Source organism: Centropristis striata, chromosome 12 (genome assembly GCF_030273125.1).
Source record: "Centropristis striata isolate RG_2023a ecotype Rhode Island chromosome 12, C.striata_1.0, whole genome shotgun sequence".
Taxonomy (NCBI): domain Eukaryota; kingdom Metazoa; phylum Chordata; class Actinopteri; order Perciformes; family Serranidae; genus Centropristis; species Centropristis striata.
The window spans coordinates 28,878,359-28,904,810 of record NC_081528.1 but is presented as its reverse complement, the minus strand read 5'-3'; the positions used below and the strand labels follow the sequence as shown (position 1 = coordinate 28,904,810).

Sequence of the window (26,452 nt, the reverse complement as noted above, 5' to 3'; positions counted from 1 at the left end):
TTGGAGATACCTGGATATTTCTCCCGGTGTACTCAATGGAAACCAGGGTATGGTTTGTTGGTTAAAAAAAAATATATGGTGAAAATCAAGACACAGCTGCACAAAGATGACCAGAAACCTCGAACAATAACAGTAATGTATACAAGGACATGAATAAACAGGTTTTGATGATGACATATAAACGTCAATAACGTTTCAACTAGGATTCTAGAGCGCATGTAAACTCAGTTTTGAGTAAAGAGTGAGCATTATTTGATCTTGCAAACAGTTTCAACAAAAGAAAAACTAATCTTTACTCAAGGTCCACTCTACTAGTTTTTCAGTTAGCTTTCAATCATGTCATCCTCTGTTGTCCTCAACAGAGTGAGTTTGCTCAGTTGAGCTGCTGACTGTTGCGGTGGTGAGAAAACTCCACACAGCAGGACCACAGGATGCTGCAATCTCCTGAAAAATGTCAAATGGAATTCCACAAAACCTTATAAATTATCCAAATTCTTTGTCTGAAGTACAAAGGGAACAAACTCAAGGCCCGAGTGCTGCATCTACACGTCCGAGCGGCAGCAGAGCAGTAATCCACCCACACATGCACACAGACAGAAACAGACAGACAATTAGACACTCATTCATGTTACAGTTGGCTCAACACTCCACCACTGTCAAGTACTTTATTCACAATAAGGTCATTTTCTTCTTTAAAAAATCATTTTTAATATACAACACAATTTTTGACAAGACAACTCCGTTTACAGCTAAATTTGAGCTCTTGAGTTCCAGCTTCTCTCATAACCAAAGCAAGCACATAGATGATGAGGAGAGAAAGATGGAGTGAAAGGGACAGATGAACAAGGGTCGAAGTTAGAAGAAAGAATGAGGAAAAGACAGTAAGAGAGAGGGGAAATAGAAAGAGGACTACGCTTAGTATGATTTTTGTACTAAGAACCAAAATACTCAAATAAAATGAGAAAGTAACAGTAATAAAAAACAGTAAGAAAGTAAGAGTTAAAGAGAAAAAAAAAAAGCAGAGGTGTACCGGGATGCTGTATCCAAGGCAACCTCACATGCATGTCTGTCTGTTTGACGCTTCTGCTCTGTTCTGCCGTTTCACAAGTCCACATACACAAACACACACTCACGCAAACTTGAGTGTGTGCGCCCCCATATTCCAAGCGAGTGTGCATCTCTGGGGGTTAGAGGGGGGTGGGGGGGAGAAGGGAGGGAGAAAGAGAGACAGGGAGGAGTGAGAGGGAGTGAGAGGGAGCAGGGAAGTCTTCCCCCTGACAGATTCTCCCTCGTTCACTCCCTCCATCTCCCATCCTTCCCTCCTTTCCTAGAGCTGAGTAAAGAGTCTCTGTCTCCCGCATCACAGCTCCGGTCATCCTCTGTCCAACTGTGCCACTGTGTGTGTGTTTGTTTGTTTGTGTATGTGTGTGTAATATATATATATAAATATATATCTAGAAGCGATTCTGTATCTGTGGAAACCTGTTTTGGCAGGGGGTTGAAAACTGAGGAGCAGAAGCTGCTTTAAGTTTGTATCAAGGGAACAAAAAGGGAGCTTGTGACTTCCATACGGTCTAAGTTAATACTGTCATTAGTGTACTTTACAAAACATAAATTAGTAGTAGAAGGTGGACTTCTTGGGGGAGTTGCGTTGGTTCTGTAGTAGGGAATCCTCATCAGTGTTGACCTGTGTGTGTGTCTGTGTGTGCATGTCACAGTACTGGCAGGCAATGGGCACAAGCTCAAGAGTCTGTCAGAACGAGCAGGGAGGTGGCGGGGGCAGGGTGGGAGGCGGACAGAGAGATGACGAGGAGGAAGGAAAAGAGATGGGCTCCTTTCCATGATGGATGCACCCATCAGCCAATCAGCCCTGGGCTCCTCCAAGAAAAGGTGCTGTTGATGGCGCCACCTGGAGGGCAGTAAAGAGTCAGCAATCACACACTTGTCTGCTTAGCACTCAAATATGATTCTCAAACTACACACACAACCTTGTGTGATGCAAAATGCAATATTTTTACAGAAAGGTGTCATCATGGAACAGTAAATGCGTGTGCGTCTTTGTACCTGCTATCTAGAAATGTAAGTGTAGGTGCGGGAGGGAGACCGTCCCTCTGACTGGCCATTGGTCGAGACGTTCAGGAAGTCCCAGATCAGAATGGTGTCGTCGTGAGAACTGCTGATGATCTGAAACTCATCAAACTGGAGACGGAACACGCGGCCAGAGTGCTCCTGAAAACACAAGACATGAGATTATGTTAACATATGATGCATACATAGACGTTTGTGATGTCACCAATAAAAAGCAGAGCAGCATAAAACATTAATGTCAGATTGTTAAATGTGCAAGACATCACAGGTCCAAAAGTTGAGGAAATGCTGGAATTCACACAAATTTATGAAAGGACATTTTGAAACCATCTTGGCAGTCCAACCTCAGTTGCCACATAATCCGCAACTCTCAATTGTTAGTTTTTTTGTTTTGTTTTTTAAGATTTTGACTTGCCAAATCTGTAAAACTAAGAATTTTTTTAGTGATTAAGTGGCTAAATCAAAAAGTACTCACCACTAGAGTGCGCAGACATAGTGTGCTGGCAGGGGCTCGTGGGTCCAGCGCTGCCTGCAGGTCCCACACTTTGATCTTACTGCAAAGAAAAACATGAGACGACACAACGTCTGTAACAATGTGTCTCTGCGTACAAAGCTTGAGTGTTTGTGTGTGTGCGAGAGACTGACCCGTCGTAGGCACCACTGACAATCCTTTTGTTGTCAAAGCGAATGCAACGCACCAGCTCCTCATGACCTTCCAGCACTCGCAAACATGCCCCACACTCTATGTCCCATAACCTGGAGAAAGGGAAGCCTCAGTTAACACATAACATAACACATCATACTGCAGACGTGTTGTGTTGGCGGCCATTTCACCAGTTAATGTTAGGAAGCTAACGTTTGGGCAGTTGTTCGTACTGTGGTATAACTTAAAACAATGACATCTGAGTTCAGGGTTGTTTTTGCTTGATTCAATTTCATCATACAGTGACTGGTATATCTTGTGTTAGCTATCAATTTCTTAGTACACACATAATTAAAAAAACACGTACATCTTTAATCTTGCACACATACCGGATTGTGTTGTCAGATGAGCCGCTGACCACCAGACGGTCTCTGTACTGTAGACAGGCAATGCCCCTCTTATGACCATTTAGAGTGCGCACAAACTCACAGGTGCTGGTGCTCCATACCTACAGGGAGGCAACACAGACAGCCTTGTGAAACAACAGCCTGGATTTATTCAGATGAGTACAGCTTATCAGAAAAACACATTGAAAGCACTTTCTCACTAAAGCACAAGTTTGACATTTCTATTTTCATTGAAATTATCCATGCCCGTTTCAGACGACACTATAGCAGCTAGATTAAAGCCTGACCCAGGCCGTAAGAGGGTGTTACCTTGATTGTGCGGTCCCCTGAGGCAGACACAATGTATTTGTCGTCAAAATCAACCACGTTGACAGCAGCCCGGTGTCCCACAAGGACACGACGTAGGCTGATGTCAGTAGGAGAGGCCATGTCCCAGACGGCAATTGAGCGGTCCTTGGAGCATGTGACCATCAGGCCGTTGGCGAAGCGCAGGTGAAGAACTGCCTCGTTGTGGTGGATCAGTGTGTTCAGTACCTCACCCGTCGTCACCTCCCACACCCTGCGGAGGATGAGCAGTAGAAGGAGAGGGATGGAGGAAGAGAAAACAGAAGTAGGGAGAAATTACATGGTAGCCGAATGATGAGGGCAAAGGTGACGGAGAGAGGAAAAGAAAAGGCAGGAAGGAAAAAACAGGGATGTGGAATGGGAGGGGAGGGGTGAGACAAGGAGGGAAGAAATTACAAAGGGGTGAGAAAAGTGGAAAATGATAGGAGGAAGGGGTGAGTAGGAAAGAAAAACGAGATGAGGGCAGCAGGACGAGTGGTCAAAATGAAAGAAAAGAAGGTTGAAGATGGAGAGTGGAAAAGAAATGTAATGGGAATGAAGGAAAAAGGAAAACAATGGAGACAAGGGAGATAATTATGTTTATTAGTTTTACAATGGAGAGCAACTCAGAGTTCACACAGTGTGTATGAAGTGCATGTGCACACACACACGCACGCACACGAAGAACATGTTACTGAACTGCACCGCTGGGCATTCAGAGTCTAATGCAGAACACACTGGAAAAGCTGACAACCAAACCTACAAACAAAGTGCCTGTCAAGCTGTTGCTAAGGAAGTGAAGTCACATTTTCCTTGGATACCATCCAATGAGTACGGCTGAAGTGTGAAGTAATAAGAGAATTAATGTTGAGCTTCTGTGTGCGGTAGCCAACCAAGTGTCAACATACAAACTCACGCCAGGTCTTTAAATATCTGCAATAAAACATAACCCACTATCTCTAGTAATGATAGTAAATCTAACTCATTATGAAATAATAAACGTCAACATTTATATAATCCTCGCCAGACAGGGATATGTGTGCAGCAGCTGTGATTGGGTGGAAACTCATCGTACCTAGCAGTAGGTATGTTGGTCATGACTAGGTGCAAAACAGACTGGAAGCATACACTCTGTGAAATGATAAATGGATGTTAACTGTGTGGAATATGGTTACGAACGCACATATAACATTGATAATCAACCGATGTCCAAATTAATTTTCTTAATTAAAAAAATTTAAAAAACAGTACAGTATGTGGACTGAACAAACATTTCAGCATAACAAATCATCCATTAATTATAAATGCTTCATCTCTATTCAACTCAACAGGAACAAGTTTATGAAACGTTATGGTTTCTGTTTGTAGTCATGTTTGAGCAGGTAACCTGTCCGTGTGGATAGCAAAAAAAGGCAGAATGCATTGGCTAAAATGAAATCTTGAACTTATTGGCTACCGTCTGACAACATTTTAGCTTTCTTAGCTAAACTGGTTATTTGTCCAACAATCTGGTTCTAAATGTTGTCTCAACTCCAACGCCATTTTTGCATCTCACGTTGTAAATCCGACAGTCAACAATGACCAGTGAAGAGGTAGTCTCTGCCCAGAGGTCCGCTGATAATTGATGGGTTTCAATATAGAAAAAAAGCTAAAATGTATGAGCCATGTTAAAGGTCCAAGTACAGAGATGCTGTGTGCTCAATTCATTAGCTGAACAATAGTTAGGTTGCAATTCCAACAAATCAGGCGTTGTAGCGAAAATGTGGGTAAGGAGTTTAGGCTGCTGAAGTTCGGCCCATGTGGGGTGGCAAAAAAAAAAAAAAAACGAAAAAAAAAAAACAGTGGCCCCGTGGCCAGAAGTTCAAACAGAGTCTAAAGGTTGAAGTAAACTGAGGTCATGCTGCGGTGGCAAATCACGTAACCAGCAATCAGACCAGAAAGACACCTATAGGAAGAACCTTGTTTACTATGTTGTATTGAAGCATTCCACAGTTTACAGAGCAACTGTGAAGATGAAGAGAGACTGATCGCCTCTGTGATGAGCTTTTCAGAGCTTTACAACCCTGCCATGAGGGAGTACAAAGACGTTAATTGTTGTGCAGGCGAGACTTTCCCCGGCAAAGAAGCGGCTGCTACGGTGCCACATTGAGCAAACAGTGCATGAGGTCAAGTTAAGGGGATTAAAGTGCAGAACATGACACACAAATGGGCCATTTAAGTGACACTTTCACACAAACATGCACTAATCACCGCACTGCCAGATTCGTTGTGAATACAACAAAAAGCTGCCGCTTTGTTAAATTGTTGGGATGAATGTATTTAAACAGAATAGAGGCTATGAAGCCAGGTTGTTCTCCTTTGGCTGTAACCACTTAATGCAGTGAAGTGAGAAAGTAGATTAGGGTAAAAGACTTCAGCTACTTTACAAGTCAGCTTAATTACAGCATTTTGGCCATTTGAATGATTTTTAATCTTGCTGATACTACGAGCTGGCCCTAATCCAAAATACAGTGTGTTCCTTCTGTTACAAGATGTGTGTCATACCTGACAGTTGAGTCGGAAGACCCGGTGACGATGACCCTCTCATCATACTGCAGACACAACACTGAGCCTGTGTGACCGGTCAGTATCTTCAGACACTCCAGAGACTGCTTATCCCAGATCTATCAGGAGAAAAGACAGGAGTGGGAAGAGAAGGGAGAAAGAAGAGTGTGGGAGATAGAAGAGGACACGGGGAAAAGAGCAAAATAAGTGGTTATGAAAAGGTTGCAGATTTGGGTCATGCTAAGAATGGCCTATTCTCACGGCAGTGTTCATGCCCCATTTCCCCACTGCTGTGCTGTGCGTGTATGTAAGACCCTATCAGCTCTTCCCTGGGTGTGCGTCAGCCTCCTTGAGAGCAATAAGACAAATACGCTCTTCTCCACCCTCCATCCTACCCTCCTCTTCATCATCTTCTCTTCTTCTCCCAGGCCAGACAGATCAGTGGAACACACAACAGGTCTGGAGCTGAGCCCTTTTATCCTATAATTCACTTGTGTTCTGTCTCAGTGTCTGCTGGGTTAGCTCAGCGCCACAGACAATAAGATGATAAGCCATACTGAGCCAGAACAAAAGATTCAATTCATAAATACACAAACCCCGGTAGGGAGAACACACACGCACGTTTATGTGTTACCAGTAGGGGTGTAGTTATATATTCCAAACAAAACATTTAGACAGAAATATCACCTAAATTTGATCTATGTTAACAGTTTAAAGAGTTTATTGGTCTTATTTATTTTTTTGCATTGTAATATTTCATACAAACTGAAATGTGACTCAAGGCTCTAATGCGGTTGAGACAATTCAGTCCTTAAAAAAGATTGACTTAGTGGTGGACCAGCACTTTGTAAAGAGGATAAAGATGATGTAGTTATCATTGATGTCTCCTGTGTGGGGGATATAACAAAAGATCATCACTACTTTCAACTGGTCCTAATCTGAGTTTCCCACAATGCTGCTTCGCTGTTGTACAGAACAGTTGCTACCAGCTGTAATTATCTCTTCCAACGAGGGTTTTGTTTTAGTTAAGATTTTTTTTTGTCTGGCATTGTTTTCATGAAACTTGGATGGGTGTAACGGTGTCACACAGGCCAAGGAAGAATCCAAATCACAGGGTAGATACAAATGATTTTACACTTTCATTAAAATTGGGAGATAGACCATTGCCTTGGCAAGGGAATGCCATACAACTTAAAATCCAGTAGGTGGTACTAAAGTTCACAAGTGAACAAACATACGATGAATCCAAGTCACAATCCACATTCATAGCCTAAACATGTTGTTGCTCAAACTTCATACAGAAAAGCAGTCATTATGGAGCACTTGGCGACAGCCGTTTCATTATAAAAGTGTAAAAACACTTTTTTCAAGGTAAGGTGTGGCTATGGAAACGTAGATACACATATCACGCAAAAAAATATTTTTTATAAATCCCTTTATAAACCTAGCTGTAATGTTCATATTTGAATATATGTACATGGTTTCACAAATGTATGTTCAGTATGTCAAATATTTACAATTTAGATGTACTTTTGGAAATATCTCCACACATTGCCTTGATGTTCAGTACACACATACCTTGATGGAATTGTCCCTAAGGCCACTGATGATCTTATCATCGTCGTACTGGAGACAGTAAACCCCTTTACTGTTTTCTGAGCGACACTGAATCCTCTGCAAGTTGTGTCTGCCACATCGCCAATTTGCCTCAATAGTCTGGAGAAAAGAACAACAAATGAGAAAGACAAACATAGAAGGCAACCGTAGATATAAAGAGAAGCATTGTAGCTGAACCGAGATAGAAGATGGAGGTGGAGCCAGGTGGAAAGTGGTCATGAGATAACTGATTAAAATAACATTAACACCAAGACAATCAACTAAATGTTATTCATTAGCTGCAATTCACATTTTCTACATGTGAATTAAGTAACATTTGCAGAACATAAAAAAGTGTAAAAAAAAAAAAAAAAAAAAAAAAAAGCCATTTATTAAAGTAACAAAAGTAATGTTAACCAAAGGGAAGTCAAATTAGACTTTTTCCATGTTTTAAGGTCAATAAAAACAACAGCAATATCTGAGCTTTGGGTATTGGTCAATGAGTGGCTGGCACCATTATTTTATGTGTAAGGCAACATCAGACTTGACCGAAACGTTTCTTTTATAATTTTGTAAAACACAATGAATAAGTACAAATAAATGTAATTAAATATTTGTTATTACAATAATAATGTATGCACCAGCAGGAATTAAATTAAAGTGTAAACCTTTTAAATACAAAAAATTTGTCAAAACTTAAATAGGAATTAAAATCTTTAGGTTACAAGGGTAACCCCGGTTCTCCAATAACCTGAGTGAGGTATCTTACTATCTCACTCGCTTTCTTCCATGATTGGTGACAGCTAAAGGTGCTTCCCATAGTGAGATACCGAGCAAGGTTGGAAAGAGAACCCATTACTTGTATGTAGTATATGAACTTATTTGATAGGCCTTATAGTCAGCGATACCCAATCCAGCTATTTTATCAGTATCAGAACAGTGCGTCCCTTTAACAATATCATGTCCATTTCAAATGAGTCCATATGAACTGGTTGCAGTTTTAAACTATGATATTACTAATATCGTTCCCTGTAGGAAACAAGGTGACATTTTTTTACAAGAAGGAACATGAAGAAAAATAATGTCCATTGCGGTAAAGAAAGCTGCATTTTTTTGTTGTTGAAATCTACAAAAACTAGAAATGAGTTGTATCTTACCTCTATGTCTTGGATGATCTTGGGATAAAGGGAGTGATAGTAGGAGTTGGGTGGGACTTCTGACGTGCGGTTCTTGAACAGATATTTCTCCCTAGGGAAGGAACAATATATGAATGACAGCTGCTTTGTATCCACTGGGATTGTTTTTCACCTACAAAATATACTCATGGCCTGCTCATCGTTCTTTACTTTACCTTAAAGTAATTATTAGTTATCTAGGTCAAAACATAGAAGACTGACAAGCACACTGAAAGCTAGTAGTTTACCTATGTCCTCAGATAGCATCTTCTTAATTTCTGCAGTTTTTGGATCTTAATGTAACCAAAAGTAGGATAGCTAACCCTGTATGTATGTATGTGTGTGTGTAAATGGGTCTATGTCTCACCACTGGTGTCTCTCAGACAGGCCTTTCCACAGTGGGTCAGTGCGGACCATGCGTTCGATGAGCTTCTTCCACAGCATACCCTCAGAGATGACCCTCTGCCACTCCTTACACACCAGCTCTGCTGAGCACAGTGAGCGTGCATCCAGGAAAGACAGGATGTTCTCTGCTATGTGATCCAAGCCTTGGGCTAAGAGGGAGGAAGAGGAAGAGTGAGTGAGTGTTTGCTACAAAATTAATACGTTTTCATCTGGTCAGTTTATCTGTGCCTGGGGTTCATTACTTCAGAAGTAATCCTATTTATTACCATTTAGTTCAAATAATAAAAAATACCTACAAAGATTAAAGAATAGAAATATCACAAAAAAAACTGGTTGAAAATTATAGTATTACAATTTGTAATGCTAACTTTCTGGTATTTAATTATTTTTTGTGCTCAGAAGAAGGCCTTATTTACACTAAACTACAATAATCATTATCATGCAGCAGAAAACAACTTTTGGATGTGTGGGGGAAATCAAAACCACTCAGAGATAAGTTTCTTTAAAAAAAAAAAAAAAAAAAAACAACAGGCATGAGGGAAAGTGTTGCATTCATATCAGTTTTTGTACCTGGCAGCGCAGTGATGAAATCCCTCTGCAGCATGGGTTTGAGGTAGGAGTTGATGTGGCCGTGCTGGTAGTGGCACATACGGGAGATCAGGCGCTCGACAAACTCCACCTGGTCGGCCTCCGACCATTGGTCAAACAGGGCGATGCAGTGTTCCTTCTCCTTCTCGTAGTTCCCCTCTGACGGACGCTTGCGGGACCCGACAACAGGACCATTACTAAGCTGTAAAATTTGAAAAATACCATTTGAGATCCAATCTAGTTACTACAGCAGATTAAACACAATATCACCTGAATTACTTTCAAATATGTTTTAACAGTCTGTAAAGAGGATCAAGAGGAGGCTCTTATTGTTGCAAAGAGAACTAAGTTAAAAATCAATTTTCATGCTTGGGGTTAAACTTTGTTAAAGTAAAAGCCCGCAGTGGTGTGGGTGTATGTGTGGGAATAGCAAAAAATGCTTTTAAATAAATGGATAAGTTTAAACCGCATTTGCCAACATCAGTGTGAGATTTTTACTTAACTAGAGGGCATGAGGGGAAAAGGAACAATTAAGTTGAATTTGATCAAAATCACAACTTGTTCAACAGTACAATATCCAAATCGCAGGCAGTGCAATATTCATTTATAATTAAAGACAAATTATGTGCCTAACTACCGTTCTAAATTAAGTATTGTGTTGCCACAGACAAATCGTATTTTACACACTTAATCGCACAATGATCATCTTAATATATCTTGCAATCAAAAAGAGAATGATAGTTCCCTTCAATACCTTAAATCATATTGCAATACTACTTTAATCCTGTGAAAGCTTTAACATCAATATTGTCAACCTTTATACGAGTATTCCCCTTGGCAGGAGATACACACATTATATGCCATTCCTGCACTGAAAATATACATATTTGAAATACTGTGAATTAAATGAACTGCCCTTCGGTCATGGATACATAAATTACACACACACCTTGAGAACTGTGTTCTTCTTTGGCGACAGATCGTCCACGAGGTTCTGTGACTCCATCCCTGATGTGTTCTGTAGAAAAAAACAAAAAACAAAGAAGGTGTGGGTTAGTGTTTTGTTCTTTTTGCATCTACGTTAAAGGCACTGTCAGAGCCAGGGCAGCGGTGTGGACAGCGCTGGACACAAGAGTGCCACAAACACAGCCAAGGAAGGGTAACCATCATGACTTCTGAGGCGTGCACGCACAAACACCCGTGCATACACACACATATGGAGTGAAAAAAAAACTGAGCACTGCAACAAAAGGAATCTATTCGCTTGCTTGTCTGTGATGTGGGCTAAGTAGTCTGGACAGGAAATTAAACTGCAGCATCTTGGGTATGACACTGGCAGCAGCTCAGGCAAGAATGAAACTAAAATCAGATAGTGGTCTTACAGCATACAGACAGGATAGAAAACGAGAACTGGGAGGTAACCGGATCCCACCCATTTCTTGCATGACTTAAGCTCCTTACAAGTGCATTGCAAACAAGTTACATATCCTTGAGTCATTTTAATAACAAGGTTATGGCACAAATCACATATTGACAGTAATAGACTGAGAGACTGGCTCTTAACACTTGATATATAATATATTATAATGGTAAGCATTCATAGAACTTTACAGTATATAGACATCTTTTGGAGACATGGACAGTCAGGCAGCAGTATCATACTCTTACATTCATCATTACAAACATACAAAACCAACATGGGGACCTGCTACTCTCTTATAGGGCTTCTTGTTTACTGGTTTTATTTGCGAGTGAAGAAACTATTGATGTTGAAAGGCCACTTTGAAACAACATGTTGAAAACTGAAAAATTAACATTTTCATCAAACGAGGAAATTTCTGAACTATTAAAACGTTTTAAAAGGTTTGCTGCAAACTCTGCAGAAATTAGCAACAACAGCACAACTACATATGAAAATACACCAAAAAAGGAATAATGCCTCATTGCTATTCTCTGCAGGTTCACTCCTAATTTTAGGAGTTCTGTATAGTCCAGTAACTCCGTTTGCAGATATCTTGGCAAACTAATTTTGGGAAATGGCATACACAAGGCCTTTTACCTGGGAGAGGTCATTGCTATCGCATATCTGTGTAGGTGATGACTGAGCCAAGGTCAGTCTTTGAAAACAGCTACATTGGCAAAAAGCTAGAATGCAGGATTGTCAATGTATTTTAATAGCCTGTTTATTAGTGTTTCTCCAGAGGCCATTGGTGGGTTGAACCTGGGGCCTTTCTTAAAAAAACACTAATTATTTAAATATTATTTTCTGAGAAAAACCCAGAACAGAGCTGTTTCAGGTTTTGCTCAGTAAAGTGATCCGTCTAACCTGGTCACGCTGCTACATGTGGATAACAAAACCAACAAAGAACATATCAGTGGTTGGCTCTAACACAACCACACAAACAAACAAACAGTCAGGTACCAAGACCAAAGCAAACAGGACAAGAAGCCAGAATGGGCTTGCTGGTGTTGATGATCATGCAGAGCAGAAGAAGAGAAGGAAGAAGAAATAAAAACAGACAGACCATGTTTGGCCAAGCAGGCAGGCAAGCAAGCATGTAGCCTCTCAGAGCTTGAAGGAAGACCCCCCACCTCGGCCCTCACACCTCCAGGTAGAAGGGGAGAAAATGTTACTCCTCAGTGCAGGGTTATTCTCTGGCACCCCCGCCATGTACTTTCTCCACTTACACCAGATTACTGGGGAAATAGTCTACTTTCCAAACTGATAAAGAGTCTCCAGTTTTCAATACATGGCTCAATCACTGTTTGACTTTTTAAGCATCCTGGTGCCTAATTTAGAAGCAAGAACTATGATTTGACAAGATTACAAAGGAAGTCAATTACAGTTTACAAAAGCTACAATTCTGTGTCAAGCAGAGAGTTTGAGGACGCACCAGAGAAGAACCTGAGAGCAGTGTGCTTCCAACAGGGAGGAAAGGACAACGGAAGGTGAGGAGGTAGGAGGGTGAGGGGGTGAGTGGGTGCTGTCTGCACCAAGGTGGTATGTGGAGTCATGTGGAGTGGGCGAAGAAAAGTGAAGGGTGAGAAGATGGCAAGGGAGGAAGGGAAGGGAGAGGAGGAGGAGCAGCAGAATTAAGAGGAGAGAGGCAGAACCTGGTTGTGAGCCCGGGTGGAGGGGATGCTCTGCAGGCACCTGAGTGCACACAAACTCTCAGCCACCGAGGAGCAGCCCAGCCAGAGAGAGCGAGGCACAGAGCACTGTGTGAAAGAGAGAGAGGAAGGGAGGACGGGAGGAGGAGAACGAAGTGGACAGGGTGAGGGAGGAAGAGAAAGGGAAGAGCGAGAGACCAGAGATGGGAAGTAAAGGAAAAGAGGAGGGAGGGTTGATGAGGGAAGTTGGGGAGTAGGAAACCAAAGGAGATGAGTGAATGGATGGATCAATGAATGGACAGATGGATGGACGTGGTGAGGAGTTGGTGAGGAACAAGACAGGTGGAGTGTGGTAAAGTGTTAAGAATATAAAAATAATGGAAAAATAAATAAGGTTTGGTTTGAAATTGAGAGGAGGTGGGTGTGTAACCATCAAAGGTGAGGAGAGAAGAACAGGGGAGGAGGTGGGGGATAGTGAGGGGGAAAAACCAGTATTAGAGCTACACACACATTGGCACAGTGAGCGCAAGAACACACACTCCTTCACACACAAGATACAAACTGATAAACACACACACAGAAGCATCATTAGACATGAACTGGTGGGTACAGGTAGAGGAGAGGGAGGGGCAATGGGAGTAATTGTCAATTATTGTCACTTTTGTTTTGACAGAAACCCCACCCACTGTTCTGCCATCCCCACTCTCATGAGTGGTTAGTGAATAACACTGGGACAAAAAAAAAATTCAACAAATACACACAGACACAAACCCAGACAGAATTCAAGATGTTTTGTAGACCTGTAAAGTTATGGTCCCCAAAACGTGCACAAATCTATATTTCCTCCGTCGTAATATGTGTAATCATTCTTCAGTGAGAGGAAATAAGATGTATAAATTAATTAAGTCCATTGGATACACAGAGTAAGTGCCCTTGTCAGATAAATTACTGTTCATACGATGTCAGCACTAATAATCTCTTTTATAAATCGATTTCTTGTTCTGCAACAGAGTACGCACTTGGGTACATTTCTTTTTTCAGTCGTTCTAATTATATATTTTACATTGGAGGCCAAAATAAAGATAAAACAACTAAATGAGGACTTAGAAAACAATCCATCTATTACATCTGATTAATTATTCAATCTTCAGTAACTTGATCACTATTTAAATTTCATGAACACCTTTTCAAAGTTTGGTGTGTTTTATGTACTGTCTCCATATCTAACTTTTTCTCTTTTACTGGAATTTCATTTCTCTGACCAATGGTTATTCACGATTTATAAATATGTGTACTAATTGTGGATGGGACCCTTTAAGCAAAAATAGGCACACACCGCTCACTCTGGCAAGTCTGTGCCCGAGAGGAGATATCTGGTCCACATAATCTATTAAACAGTCAAAAGATATTTCTTTCTAGGCCTAACTTGCTATGTCAATAGCAAGTAATGCAATGGATGTTTGTTAGAGAAACAGAGGTGCGGTATTTCAGATATGAACAACAAGTACCTGACACACGAATGGAAACTCTATCCGCGTGTAAGTTAAATGACAAAACACATCTGTGTCTCATCTTAATTGGCGTCTTCCTTAGGACCACTTTGACCCCTGTAATGTTAATGTTAGCTATTACTAAGCTAACATTAGCCTAGCAAGCTAGCTCATCAAGATAGCTAATCATTTCACAAGGAAACTTACTTGTTGACCAAATCAGACCGTCTATGAGGAAAAATACATCATAATGACTGTTCAATGACAGTTCAAAACAGCTTTTACTGCCCTGACCAACTGACTATTTTGGTATTGTAATGGTTGTTCAGTACACCTAGCATTTTTAGCATGCTAGCTATTAAGCTAATTGCTACCTCGCTAATCGTGGTAACGCTATGTGAATGAAAAGGCAATACACTTCCTTCTACGCACTTCGAAAATATAAACAGAGAACCAACACATTGTTACGATTTTAGCAACATTCCAATGTGTTATGAAATCTTTTCGACCGTTCCACGTCACTATTATCATGTAGTTGTCTTAGGATAACCTACATAATATAACATGACGGTAAATTTAGGTGGTTCATCGCCTTCTAGCCTGTTAGCTGGATGGCTAAGTACCAGACAGGCCCAGTTAAAGTGGCGCAGCGTCACCGCAGTGAGCGCTGCCCCGAGAACCCTCGGCTGCCTTCAGCCGACGACTCAACATCAACCTTTTACTTTCCCCGCTGTGTACAAGGTTTATACAAAACAACATAGGTTTTACTGTCATCGGATGTTGAAGTCAAGGTCTTGGCTATTAATCAGACCAGTACGCGGAGCATTTTAAGAAAAAGGTATCGATAATTTCAGGCCCTCCCTCTGTTTTCTGGTCCCCCCTCCTTTCTCCTCCACCTCTCCCGACAAGCCGCTTCAGCCCATTCCTGCCGTCGAACCGAGCCTCGGCGCTTCCCCCGATATAACAGAGATACTGAACACTTCGGATGTTCAGGATGCCATAACGAAACGAATCTTACCATCAGTTCCAACGTTTTGTCCTCCATCTCCGGCTCCATGTTGACGATCCCCCCCGAAACTCGCTCTGAAAATGGAAACCCAGCCCTGCGTCGGCGGCCCGCAAATGCAGAAACGTCATTCACTTCGCTCAACCACACAGCTTTGGTAGGGCAGTGTCAAAAGGGTGGTGGGGGATGGGAACGCCCATGCGATGAAGAAGGGCGCTGATTGGACAGATTTTGTCAAAAGAGGCGTGATTTCGCAGCTTTGCTTTTTATTGATTGGTTCACCGTGCTACCAAGGCTTCCCCGGTGACTCCCCCAAACAAAAGGGCAAATGGATGAAGATGCTGTTGCTATCCTGAAGAGGAATACACTAAGGCAAAATCAATCATCCGCATAGCTTTGCTATGAGATGCTGCAGGATGTTGGCTATTTTAATTTGTGATTAAAGGAAATGGTCATTTAAGTCAAATTCCATTAAATAGTAACGAAAGTTGTGATGCAATGGTTCAAGGTTGTGTTCCTGCAGCTTAGTGATGAACATGTTCAAATACATTTTTGAGAAGAGGTTTGGATTGTTAAAATACATTTCCATTCAAATGCATATTTTGGTACATCCATAAAAGGATGTTGCAGGGCTAAAATAAATAAAAATTAATAAGCCGAGGTATAAAAGTGACAGTATAACTACACTAGTAGCCTCTTGCAAAAAGCAGGTCAGAGGGTTATCAGGATAACTTTGAGTAAAATGTGGAACAGAATAAACATAGATTGATGTAAGAAGACCTGTTTCAGGCTTTAATCAACAAAGTCATCCAGAAAACTCAGTCAACCAGGCACAATTTCAGTCTCTGTCGCTCTTTACCTTAGTTGACCTTTCCTCATGCTTTCCTATGAATCCCACAGGCATTATAGAGAAATGTCTGGCAGTCAATTGAGTGTTAATGTTTGAATTACTCACATTCCAGTCCCTGAACACTAATTTTATATTTACAAAGCGTGTTATATGCAGGATGTTTTGTTTCCTTCCTTAACACTCAGTATCTACTCAGAGATTTCATCAAAGCAAGCACCTTAATGCTATTTTACTTCCTTAGCTTTTACTGTGAATCAATGTGACTCATTTTTTATGAGGATGAATGTTTGGTGTACTTAAAAAGTCCATTCTTGAACTACTCCTTTTCATTATTTATCCACAAAGCATTATGAATGAAAACTCACACCTTATCTTTTAGCTTACTTCCCTAACATTGTTTTTACAGTAGACATGTCATGTCAAAGTAAAACAGGTGAATTTATTAACATGAATGATGGTTGCACTCTTAGAGATCCTCGTTTTGTGCATGTTTACTCGCTGTAACGGCTTAATGGAACCTAGCAATCATTTACTTTTTTTTTTTTTTTAACTTCACCTGTGCTTTTCCTTCAAGTCAAAATGTCTGCTGTGAAAAAGTTCTATAGTGGCAAAGCAAAATAATCAAATTTTCTAGATGACCGACATCACATTCAAAAAACGTACCTGCAAGAATGCATAGAAAAATTCAGATTTCTAATAACATGAATCTGTCAGAGATCACTTTACAATTGTAATAAAATATTTAACAAGTGGAATCTTGTAATTGGGATTCAGATTTTGAAAAATGTAAGTTAATTTTATCTGAAAACATCACCTCATGTCAATTGGGATACTAGCAAGATATCTGATAACTTTGCTTTCTGCAGTTTAAAATTAACTAAACTTTTAACATTAAGAGGTGGATCCTAATTAACCAATTAGACAACAGAACACCCTAAAAGCAGTTATGCATACTTATCGCTCACAGAGGACTACAACAATATATTCATTTGAAGTCAGGAAAGCAGAGAAAGGGTCTGCCTTGCCAGGAAGGGAGTAGACACAGCACAAGATCGAGACCACAGCAGATGAGGAGGTAGCAATGGTTTTCAGCAGTTCAAATTTAATACTTTGTCCCCCTTTCTCTACAGAAACCCAGGTAAAAAAAATCCCCCACTCTCATAAAATACAACAGCAGCAGTTACCAGTAAAAAAATGAAATGCAAAAAAAAAAAAGGAGAGAGAAAGCATAGAAGGGAGAAGAGAGATAGGGTAGGGACATGAGGCAAAAAAGGAAAATATATTTTCTATATGTGAGGAGCGAGTCCAAAGTTCATCTTCAGACCGGGTTAGGGGCAGCGAGGAATCTGGGAACTTGCTGTTGTGTTCATTCAAAATGGAGGGGAGGAGGAGAAAAAAAAGAACAAAATGAGTCGAGTCCAATCCAACTAGGGGAAGGAACCAGCACTCTAAGGCAGGGATTTATTCAGGAAGGGCTTTCTCCCTCTCTGGATGAAAGAAAATCTCACTCCTCTTCAGCCTTTGTGATGCATTTTGACGTGTGTACAGATGAAATGTATGCGCACTGTTGTGTATGCAACAGGTAAATTGGAAGGTGTGTCTGTCATATATATGGTCATCACTGTTGCACCTCTCATTTGCTGCAAGAGAGGTGGCATTTTTCTTTCCTCATTTCTTCATTCATTCCTTTGCTTTGCTTTTTTTCTCCCAAAATCTGTCCCCGACTACCTAGTAGTCATCCAAATCAAAGAACTCATCGTCCTCTCCTTGGTACTCCATGCCCTGGAAATCCACCCTGTACCGCAAGATACCTGAGGAACACAAAGATGACAGATTAGCAAAGGTAATATGATGGCTGGCCAGCTTATGTCATGTTTGGTTAGATCGAGGCAGAATATGTAATGGGATAAACTAATCCCTCTTAGCTATGAGGGTGCGGTATTTGTATCTCAAAAGCATGAATTTATGAGTTCCTCTTTTTTTTTCCAGAACTACTTACTGGAAAAAAAAAGGCCATGAAATTTACATTTAGGATGTTGAGGAAATTCACAGAAAATTAATACTTTTCATTTTGAGAAAAAGTACTGCCATTAAATAATTTGACTCTACACTACATTTTACACCTACGATGATCCCATAACTGTCCTGCTGAACATTCTGCATCACACCTGTTGACAATGAAAGGACTCTACATTTTTGCAGTTAAGGCCTCTAGCATGCTATTGTCAACTGGACAACACCACATTAGTATGGAAAGTCTAATGTGCATCTTTAGCAGGAAAGCATGTTAAATGTATTGTATTTTCTATACTTTGATTTATCATGCCACTAGTTTTCAGTTATCTCATGCACTCTTTCGGATAATCAAACGTGAAATAGAGCCGCAAAAATTGGTGGAATGATTGATTAGTTGATTGACAAAAAAATAATGGGCAAATATATATAAAGTGATTCATTGTCAAGAGTAATTTTAATGCAAAAATGGCAGAAAATTGTTTCCAGTATCTTCAATATGGAGATTTCCTGCCTTTGTCCATTTTTTATCATATTAAACTGAATACCTTTGGGTTTTATACTGACAAAACATGAAATATAAAGACATCCCCTTGACTTTGAGAAACTACAATGGATAATGTTCATTACTTTTATTAGTAGAGAAAATAGTTGCCATTAAATCAATAATGGAAATAATCGTGATTCACCCCCTAGGTGAAACAACATTCAAACACATGCATGGAAAGCATAATGTAAAACTTTAGTGATCACATTGGGAATTTGAAGTGCCTGCTTGTCCAACAGAGAGCAGATGCAGTTCAGTAACATTAGGGATTCAGGGTGCTTTTCATTTGGCTCCACCACCCCCTCATTTCCTTACCTCCCCATCCACCACTGGTCTCCTAAAAAAACTCAGGGTGGCCAAAGGACAGGAGTAAAGTGAATCAAGGAAAAAAAGAGAAGCAAACCAAACTGGGACAGTCTGTCCCCGTCTACAGTATCTCATATCAAGTGGCCTATCTAGTTAAAGTGCATGAGTCTATTACAACTACTTTACTCTGCTGTAGCCATGGTTATATGTAAACAGCTATCTTTCCAGCAGAATTAGTCATAGCCATAACCTTTTATGTATACGGTGTAGTCTTGTGTGCATGGAGTTAAGCCAATGATTATAATTAGCCTGTGACATTCTTGCAATCATATATCCCTGGCTATCAATGTCTTAATTGTTGCTGATCTCAGCATAAAATTAATTTAGACAAAACAGCTTTCCTGAAAAGATACAATGAAAAGCATGTGGAAGTATGAAGATTAACGGAGGCTTGAACCTGCTCCTTCTAGTTAAAAAGCCGTACATCAAATCACTAAGTCGCAGATGACAATTTTATTTATCCTTAATTTCTCCTTACCTGACTCTGTACAAAAGTGAATTTTCACTGCTATAAACACTGTCATAATCAATAGTGTGCTCACCCCCAATGCCTCCAAAGCCCTTGACGAACTGGGATCCTTCCTGGCTCTTGTCTGTGACTATCTCCAGCGTGGCTCCAAATTTCTTGTAGTTGTTAGCAAACCACTCCAGCAGTGGCATGCTCTCGATCAGCTCATGTTCCTGTCCCGTCTAAAAACACAATCGGAGTCAGGGTAGGCGATATAGCCCAAAAACAACATTTCAGGGTATTTCTGCAATAATGATATTCTTGATGACAATACAATATACTAAAATGTAATTTATAATTAATTTCAAGAACAATTGCAAGTAAACAAGTTTTATGTCAGCATGAACCTTTAAATATTCAGTAAAATCTCATAGCGAGTAAATTCTTTATCAAAAATACACAAAAATATGAAATATACAAATAGTGAAACAAAATAAAGTCTAACACAAATCTAAAGTTGCCAAATACAAATCTTCAATCAGTTAATAAAAAAGAAGAAAAAGATTACTATTTAGGCTAACTTCTTACCCTGCCTTCTCTTTTGGAAAAATCCAAGTTTGAGAACGAGTTGTTTTTTCCACCTGGACATGCACGCTCTGCCATTCCTCCTCTACTCTTCCTGCTGTAACTTGTGTCACTCAGCGCTGACGCAGCATGTTATGTTTCAAAGACTATCGCATATATCAACGTTTAGCCTTCACATAGGCTTGCTTTCCAACAGGCTTATAACAAAATTACATGGCGACGTTGATTCCTGTAACCATCGTAACTCAGCCACAAGAACCGATTACTCTGAGCGGTAAGTCGCTAAAAGCCTGGGGCTTTCCATAAAACATTTGGGGCTGTAGACACCCTGGCCTAACGGTGCCACTGTTCTGCACTGCTCAAGTCGCTCTCCTTTTAGGAACTAACTCCTCTGTGTGAAGCAGGGAGCAATTTTTTTGTCATGTCAACAAATCTGAATATTGCCTTCACCACAATATTAATCAGACCAGTTTTACTTTAAACATATATGATATGTTTGTTATACATATGAAATGGCAAACCACTATCAGGAACACATGGTGTGATGGGACATGTGTCCAACTTAAAGCACAGGAATCTTTCCTTTCTCTGTAGTACTCACCTCCTTGTCTGTGAAGTGAGACTTGTCTTTTTCCTGCTCTGGCGTCAAGTACAAAGTTTTCTCATCTGAAAACAAAGGGAGAGAGATGAAATTATAGTATCATAGCATAACATTGCCTGCCTCATTTCTCAGTAATGGTAGATGCGATATTTGTGATTTGTGTACCGTTTTCTGCTCCGTTGCTCTCGGCCCCATGTACGCGTAGAATGTAGCGCATGGTGTCTAAGTTTTCATAGACTATGAGGATCTCCACTGCTCCCATCTCCAGGGCTTTGAGTGTGTCCTCCACACCAAAACAGTACTTCCCTGTGTCCTGACTGATCTCATCAAAGTACCGCCCTGTAGAGAGAGACAACCGTTAGGGAAATCTCTAGCACAACAAAGGCTTTTGTCTACTTTAACTGAAAACATCTGTTCAAATGTATCTATAGGACAACTCACCTATGAGCTTTTTCTCCTGGATGAACTTGACATTGGAGAGAACCTCTGCTGAGAGCTCAATAGCCTGATTGAAACCATTCTCTCCTCCATAGGAAATGTCAACCAGCTTCAAAACCTTGGCCTGTAACCTCTGTAGAAAACAGACACACTGGTTAAACACACTATAGATATATAGTTTAGAGACACAAAAGGCATAAAGTGATAATTAGAACTAATTATCAATAACTTTTTCCTACAAACTCTGCAGGTTGACAACTAAATCTGAGTATTTTGGGATATGGTAGAGGCTAGAGAACAGAAATATACAGACAATAATCACACATAAGGCTCCAGGTTATATTCTAACCACAGCTGTGGCAAGACATCTTTGGAAAGCGCACTTCAGTTACCAGTGTTAAGACTATTGCGCAGGGGTTAATGCACTCAGAGAACTGCCATCAATAGCTCCCACTAAGGGAGTGTGTGTGTGTGTGTGTGTGTGTGTGTGTGTAATCATCTGCAAAATGGTAACGTTAAAGGAGTAGTCTAAGACTGGTAATGTCAGTCACGTATAATACAAAAGGAATTTTGAACAAGTATCTTGGTTAACGTTAAGACTGAAGTTTTCACCCCTGTTTATTACACGGTAAATACTCAATTGGTAACACAGAAAAAAAACTTACTGGGTCGAACATGTCTGACTGGCTGAGCTCAGTCTTGAAGTCGGCAGAGCCAGCCAAGACCATTCCAGCCACATTAACTTTGTCATTGGACACAAAGAGCTGGACAGCCGTCTCAGCCACCTTTCTCACATAGTTGTGTCTCTTCTCCATTCTCAGACGAGCAAAACGCAGGGCAGACTGCCCTCCTCTGCCTGAAAGAAAGATAAAGAATAAGAGACAAAATCTTTTTAAAATGATCTCATGATCCTGGCAAAATTTCAGTTTTGTGAGTATTGTGGGTCAGTACCGTGTTTCTTGGGTAAGTCCACAGTGAACTTGTGTAGCACCTCCCTGGTGTTGCCCTGCAGCGTGCCAAAAAGTGCCCCACTACCGTCGATCACAATAAAGCCGAACTTACTGTCGTCAGAGAGCAGGGCTGTCAATGCCTGTGTTAGGGGAGAATGAGGGAAGAATGGAAAATGTGACAGAAAGCAGGTTTAATATTGATCCAAAGTTTATGTCTGTACAAGAAAAGTATCATATGCAGCCACAGAAACCAAGCCAAAGCTCTCACCTCAGTGTGGAACTTGTTGTCACAGAGGTACAGGGAGGTGTTGATTGGCTTAAAAGGCTCAAAGTCGATATTGACTTTTTTCTCCTTGCCTTCCTCTGTCACAATGGTGCCACAGTACACGACCAAACCATTGGGTGGCACTGGCAAGAGAGAAAGGGATAGTCTATATGAAATAACAACTCGGTAAAGCCTATTTATTTACTGAATTACCTAAAAACATGTTATATTGTGATATACATCAATATCGGGAAATTAAATGACTGATGACGGGATATAAGATTTTGTCTGCATTGCCCAGCCCTAATGTATGATGCATTGACTGTTACAATGAGTAGTAAGCGCCCAATATTCAATATCAATACTTCAGTACTTTTGACAACACTACGATTATTCTCTAGCAGTTTTTGTCACAGCCACTGAAATATCTTACGCCTAACGGCTATTTAAACACTAGACCTGACTGTCTATCTTGCCTTAACTGAGAACATTTTTCTTAAGTCAGCAGGGTTTTATTTGGATTTTCACTGTAACACATACCCTTGTTGTAGAGTTTTAGTCTTTGCTGTACAGAGGTGATGGCCCCGAGCACAGAGAGCCTGTTGACTCGGCTCTTAATGTTGGAAGCAGTGCCAAACTCATCAGCCAACATCTTGGCCACTCTAGATATCTGGTCCTTTGGAGGGATGATCAGAGAGATCATACTGGTTCCATTACTAGAAAGAGAGAGATGATTTAATATTAGTGCTAATATAAACACTTAGGTATACAAACACATGATAACAACTTACAATAGACATTAGTGCTTTACCTATTCAAATGTGTAACTGAATACATACTACAATGATGTAAATAATGTGTCAAAATGACACTGACTGATTGGGCTGGTGTAATCCATGCTGTAACCATAATAAACTTATTAGTTTGAACTGCACCTTTGACCTGTTTATTTTAATTACCTTCAAGATAACACTAACTGTTGCTCACATCTCATTTTGTAAACACACACCCTTCCCTTGCAAAGTATCACCTTAACTGGGTCTGAAAGGTTGAGGGACAAACAGGGTGGGCTTTCAGTTACACAATATACAGTATCTGCCCTTGAAGCCGAGGACTGTTTCAGTTCCACTGCTCCAAACTCTCTCTCCATTCACTGCCAGTCAAAAGACAAAGCATACCAGTACAGGGTCACACACACACACACACACACACACACACACACACACACACACACACACACACACACACACACACACACACACACACGGGCAGGTAGCAGCAGCTGGATGAATATAGGGCAAGCGGTCAACTGTGTGTGACATGGCAGGCGGTGGAGCACAGGACAGCAGATTCTGCGCAACACTAGACGGCAAGCTGTCGCAGAGCAACTACAAGCAAGTGTAGCAACACCCAGATTTCACATGTCACGTTTGACAATTGAATAGGACCACATGTCCCAACCGGCACCAACTGAGCTGGAATTCTTTCCAACTGGCCATTTTCAGTCGGTAAAGCTGTGGTGTAACACACTAACCATGAGGTAACTAACTTGGTGGACTCTTGGGAGAATGTAAAAGCTGCCACATAATCGATATATAAAAAGGCCAGGCAAACGTCAGTTGAAGTTGTGGAAGGACTTAATCGGAGTATGTGGAAGTGTGTAAGCTAGCCGGCCTTCCTCATCAACGTGCTTTCTTGTTAAAGACACCCATGGCGGCCTCTTTCCAGAGATGACGTCTATTAGCGGGTCTCATTAGCAACACAGCTAACATAACCGATACTAGCTTGATACGTTTTGTTGGAGCTGAACAACATTATCCACAATGTCACCCAAAACACAGACAAATCAAAGTATATATCTTAACGTACATGTTAAGTCAACGTTTCCGACCACCAGGCAGGATAAATGCGACAGCAGTTAGCGGTTAGCAATTAGTGAGCTAGCAGCAAAAGCTAAGTTAGCTATGCTAAGCTAACCACTCCCAAATTCGGCCCCACTTATCCGATCTCCAGCTGCTGCGGCGGTCAACATTCACACAATCAACACGTACAGGTGGCCTCGCCACCAACTCGACTCACAGCTCAAACGGATCTCTTACCCACGGGCAGCTTCCAAACTTTTGATCAGCTTCTTGATTTTCCATATCTCCACGTTCCTGTCCGCCGCGCTGGGGTCGTCCGCCATCTTTCTGCTGTAATCGCTTCAGCACCTGAAAAGACGTGAAAAAAGAAGAGCAAAACATATGCGGTAAACCGGCAAGTACATAGATTGACCGTTATTCACAGTCTTATTAGGCTGGCAAAATATCTGTCCTAATCGGCTGGACTAGGTACCTCTCCAACCTAGTGGCGCGGTGTCCGTTAAGGCACCTGACCAGTACCGGGCTGACCGTGAGGGAGAGACTTTACCCGGCCGCCTCACTCAGCACAGTGCGCGGAGAACACCAGGCCTACAGTCTGCCAGGCCCTAGCGTCCACCCTGTTCTTATCTAATACGACCTACTTCCCCCTGTTCTCCTGGAAACCACATGGAAACCAACTGTCAGCTTCTCAGACGTTAAGAGAATAACGGTATAAATGGAGCGGGTACGGTACCTGCCTCGGACAACGCCGCTCCGCTCCTCTGTCTGTCCGCTGCGTTACGTCGAGTCGGTGGTCCGAGGAGTGACGCTGCCTTCCTGACCGGTTTCTCTCCTCCACACGCTGCGCGTGGTGCTAACGACGGGGCTCACATGTGGGAGGTGGTTTGAGTTGTGGCGTTCACTTCCTGGAAACCACATGGAAACCAATTACAGCTCACGGCCGGTACGTCAATCATAAACATCGAAACAGTGACTGGACGGGAGATAAACAGCATCATCAAAGCTGGGTGGGTTTCCGGAACCGTGGATCACGGGACTTGTAGTCAGTGTGATGTGACTGAAAGACTTCAGTTGAAATAACAGGTTGTATAAACCTGGCACAGACATTGTTTTCACTGTTGCTCCTACTAAAGTGTGTACCTAACCTACAGCTAAAGACTTATTGGTGCCTATTTAGCCTACATATTGGTTTGTCATCAACCTACTTATTACGTGAGATAAACATTATGAAGAGTGGCATCTGCTGGCCACTTTAAAAACATGTTTACCAGATAAAATCAACTTTTCCACCAGAAGCAATCAAAGAAACAGTTTTTTTTTCTTTCTTAGCCTAAACATTTCCTCTGGAAAAAAAAAATCATAATGTGCAAATTCAAATCTTCAAGTTTTACTTTAACCATAGACAGTCACACAATTTACAACAAACAGAATGTCTCAGTATGTATGTTTTATATAGCTGGACGGTGACTATTCAGTCCAATAACAATTGTTCACCTGGTGGCATATGCAAAAAAAAAAAATGTTTTGGGCCTCTGGGGCTATGCGAAGAGAGAAGTCACGGGGTCAAATGGCGTCACATAATTTGGGTACAACAAATTCTTCAGAGATTTCAAACAATTAATACTAGTAATGTTATGATAGTATATTATATACAAGGAGCACACCTACAACAAGCATTCCTTTTCAAGTATTTCTTTATACAGAAACCTATGCCCTTTAACCTCAAAATGTGTGTGTGTGTAAAATTAAAATCACATAAAGTTACACGTGTGAGGGTGCGTGAGGGTGCGTGCGTGCGTGCATGTTTTTGAAGCATGTTTATCTGGAGGAGTGTGCACTCTTACGCGTGTGTGTATGCCTGTATCTGTAACTGTAATCACAGCAAAGATCAAAGGCAATCAGAGCAGAGCAATCAACAGAATTAACTGACACCTGAATGTTCTGGAACAGTGAAAGCAGCCAGAGGTGGACAGACTGGAATTTCTGGCCTCGAACAGAAAGCATTTTTGGCAAAACCATATTAGCTATCATTGATCCGACTTCACTTTGAGCGTCCCGAGTTCTTCCTGAACAGCTACATATGGTTGTTTTTTTTTTAGAAAAATGAAAAAAAATAGCTTTGTTAGAGCGATCTAAAAAAACTGTTACAT

At 41.0% G+C, this 26,452-nt stretch overlaps 2 protein-coding genes across 3 annotated transcripts; both read right to left on the bottom strand.

The window, feature by feature from the left end:
- Positions 1 to 622: 622 nt before the first annotated feature.
- fbxw11a (F-box and WD repeat domain containing 11a) lies at positions 623 to 15,528 on the bottom strand. The gene is made up of 13 exons (XM_059346271.1): positions 15,390 to 15,528; positions 10,720 to 10,788; positions 9,753 to 9,972; positions 9,145 to 9,331; positions 8,760 to 8,850; positions 7,585 to 7,722; positions 6,007 to 6,125; positions 3,448 to 3,697; positions 3,121 to 3,239; positions 2,734 to 2,844; positions 2,564 to 2,642; positions 2,065 to 2,229; positions 623 to 1,909 (listed from the first exon to the last, which is right to left on the bottom strand). Exons 1-12 carry the CDS (start codon positions 15,426 to 15,428, stop codon positions 2,068 to 2,070), a joined length of 1,584 nt encoding a protein of 527 aa, XP_059202254.1. The 5' UTR covers positions 15,429 to 15,528; the 3' UTR covers positions 623 to 1,909; positions 2,065 to 2,067.
- A 1,781-nt stretch (positions 15,529 to 17,309) lies between these two features.
- etf1a (eukaryotic translation termination factor 1a) lies at positions 17,310 to 25,186 on the bottom strand. 2 transcript variants are annotated; one of them, XM_059346485.1, is made up of 11 exons: positions 25,036 to 25,186; positions 24,540 to 24,650; positions 22,981 to 23,156; positions 22,444 to 22,583; positions 22,177 to 22,315; positions 21,891 to 22,081; positions 21,229 to 21,358; positions 20,953 to 21,126; positions 20,788 to 20,852; positions 19,696 to 19,843; positions 17,310 to 18,038 (listed from the first exon to the last, which is right to left on the bottom strand). In XM_059346485.1, exons 2-11 carry the CDS (start codon positions 24,623 to 24,625, stop codon positions 17,956 to 17,958), a joined length of 1,332 nt encoding a protein of 443 aa, XP_059202468.1. In that variant the 5' UTR covers positions 24,626 to 24,650; positions 25,036 to 25,186; the 3' UTR covers positions 17,310 to 17,955. The 2 variants fall into 2 exon arrangements, with proteins under 2 accessions (XP_059202468.1, XP_059202469.1); XM_059346486.1 differs by lacking the exon at positions 25,036 to 25,186 and adding an exon at positions 24,775 to 24,925.
- Between the last annotated feature and the right edge of the window lie 1,266 nt (positions 25,187 to 26,452).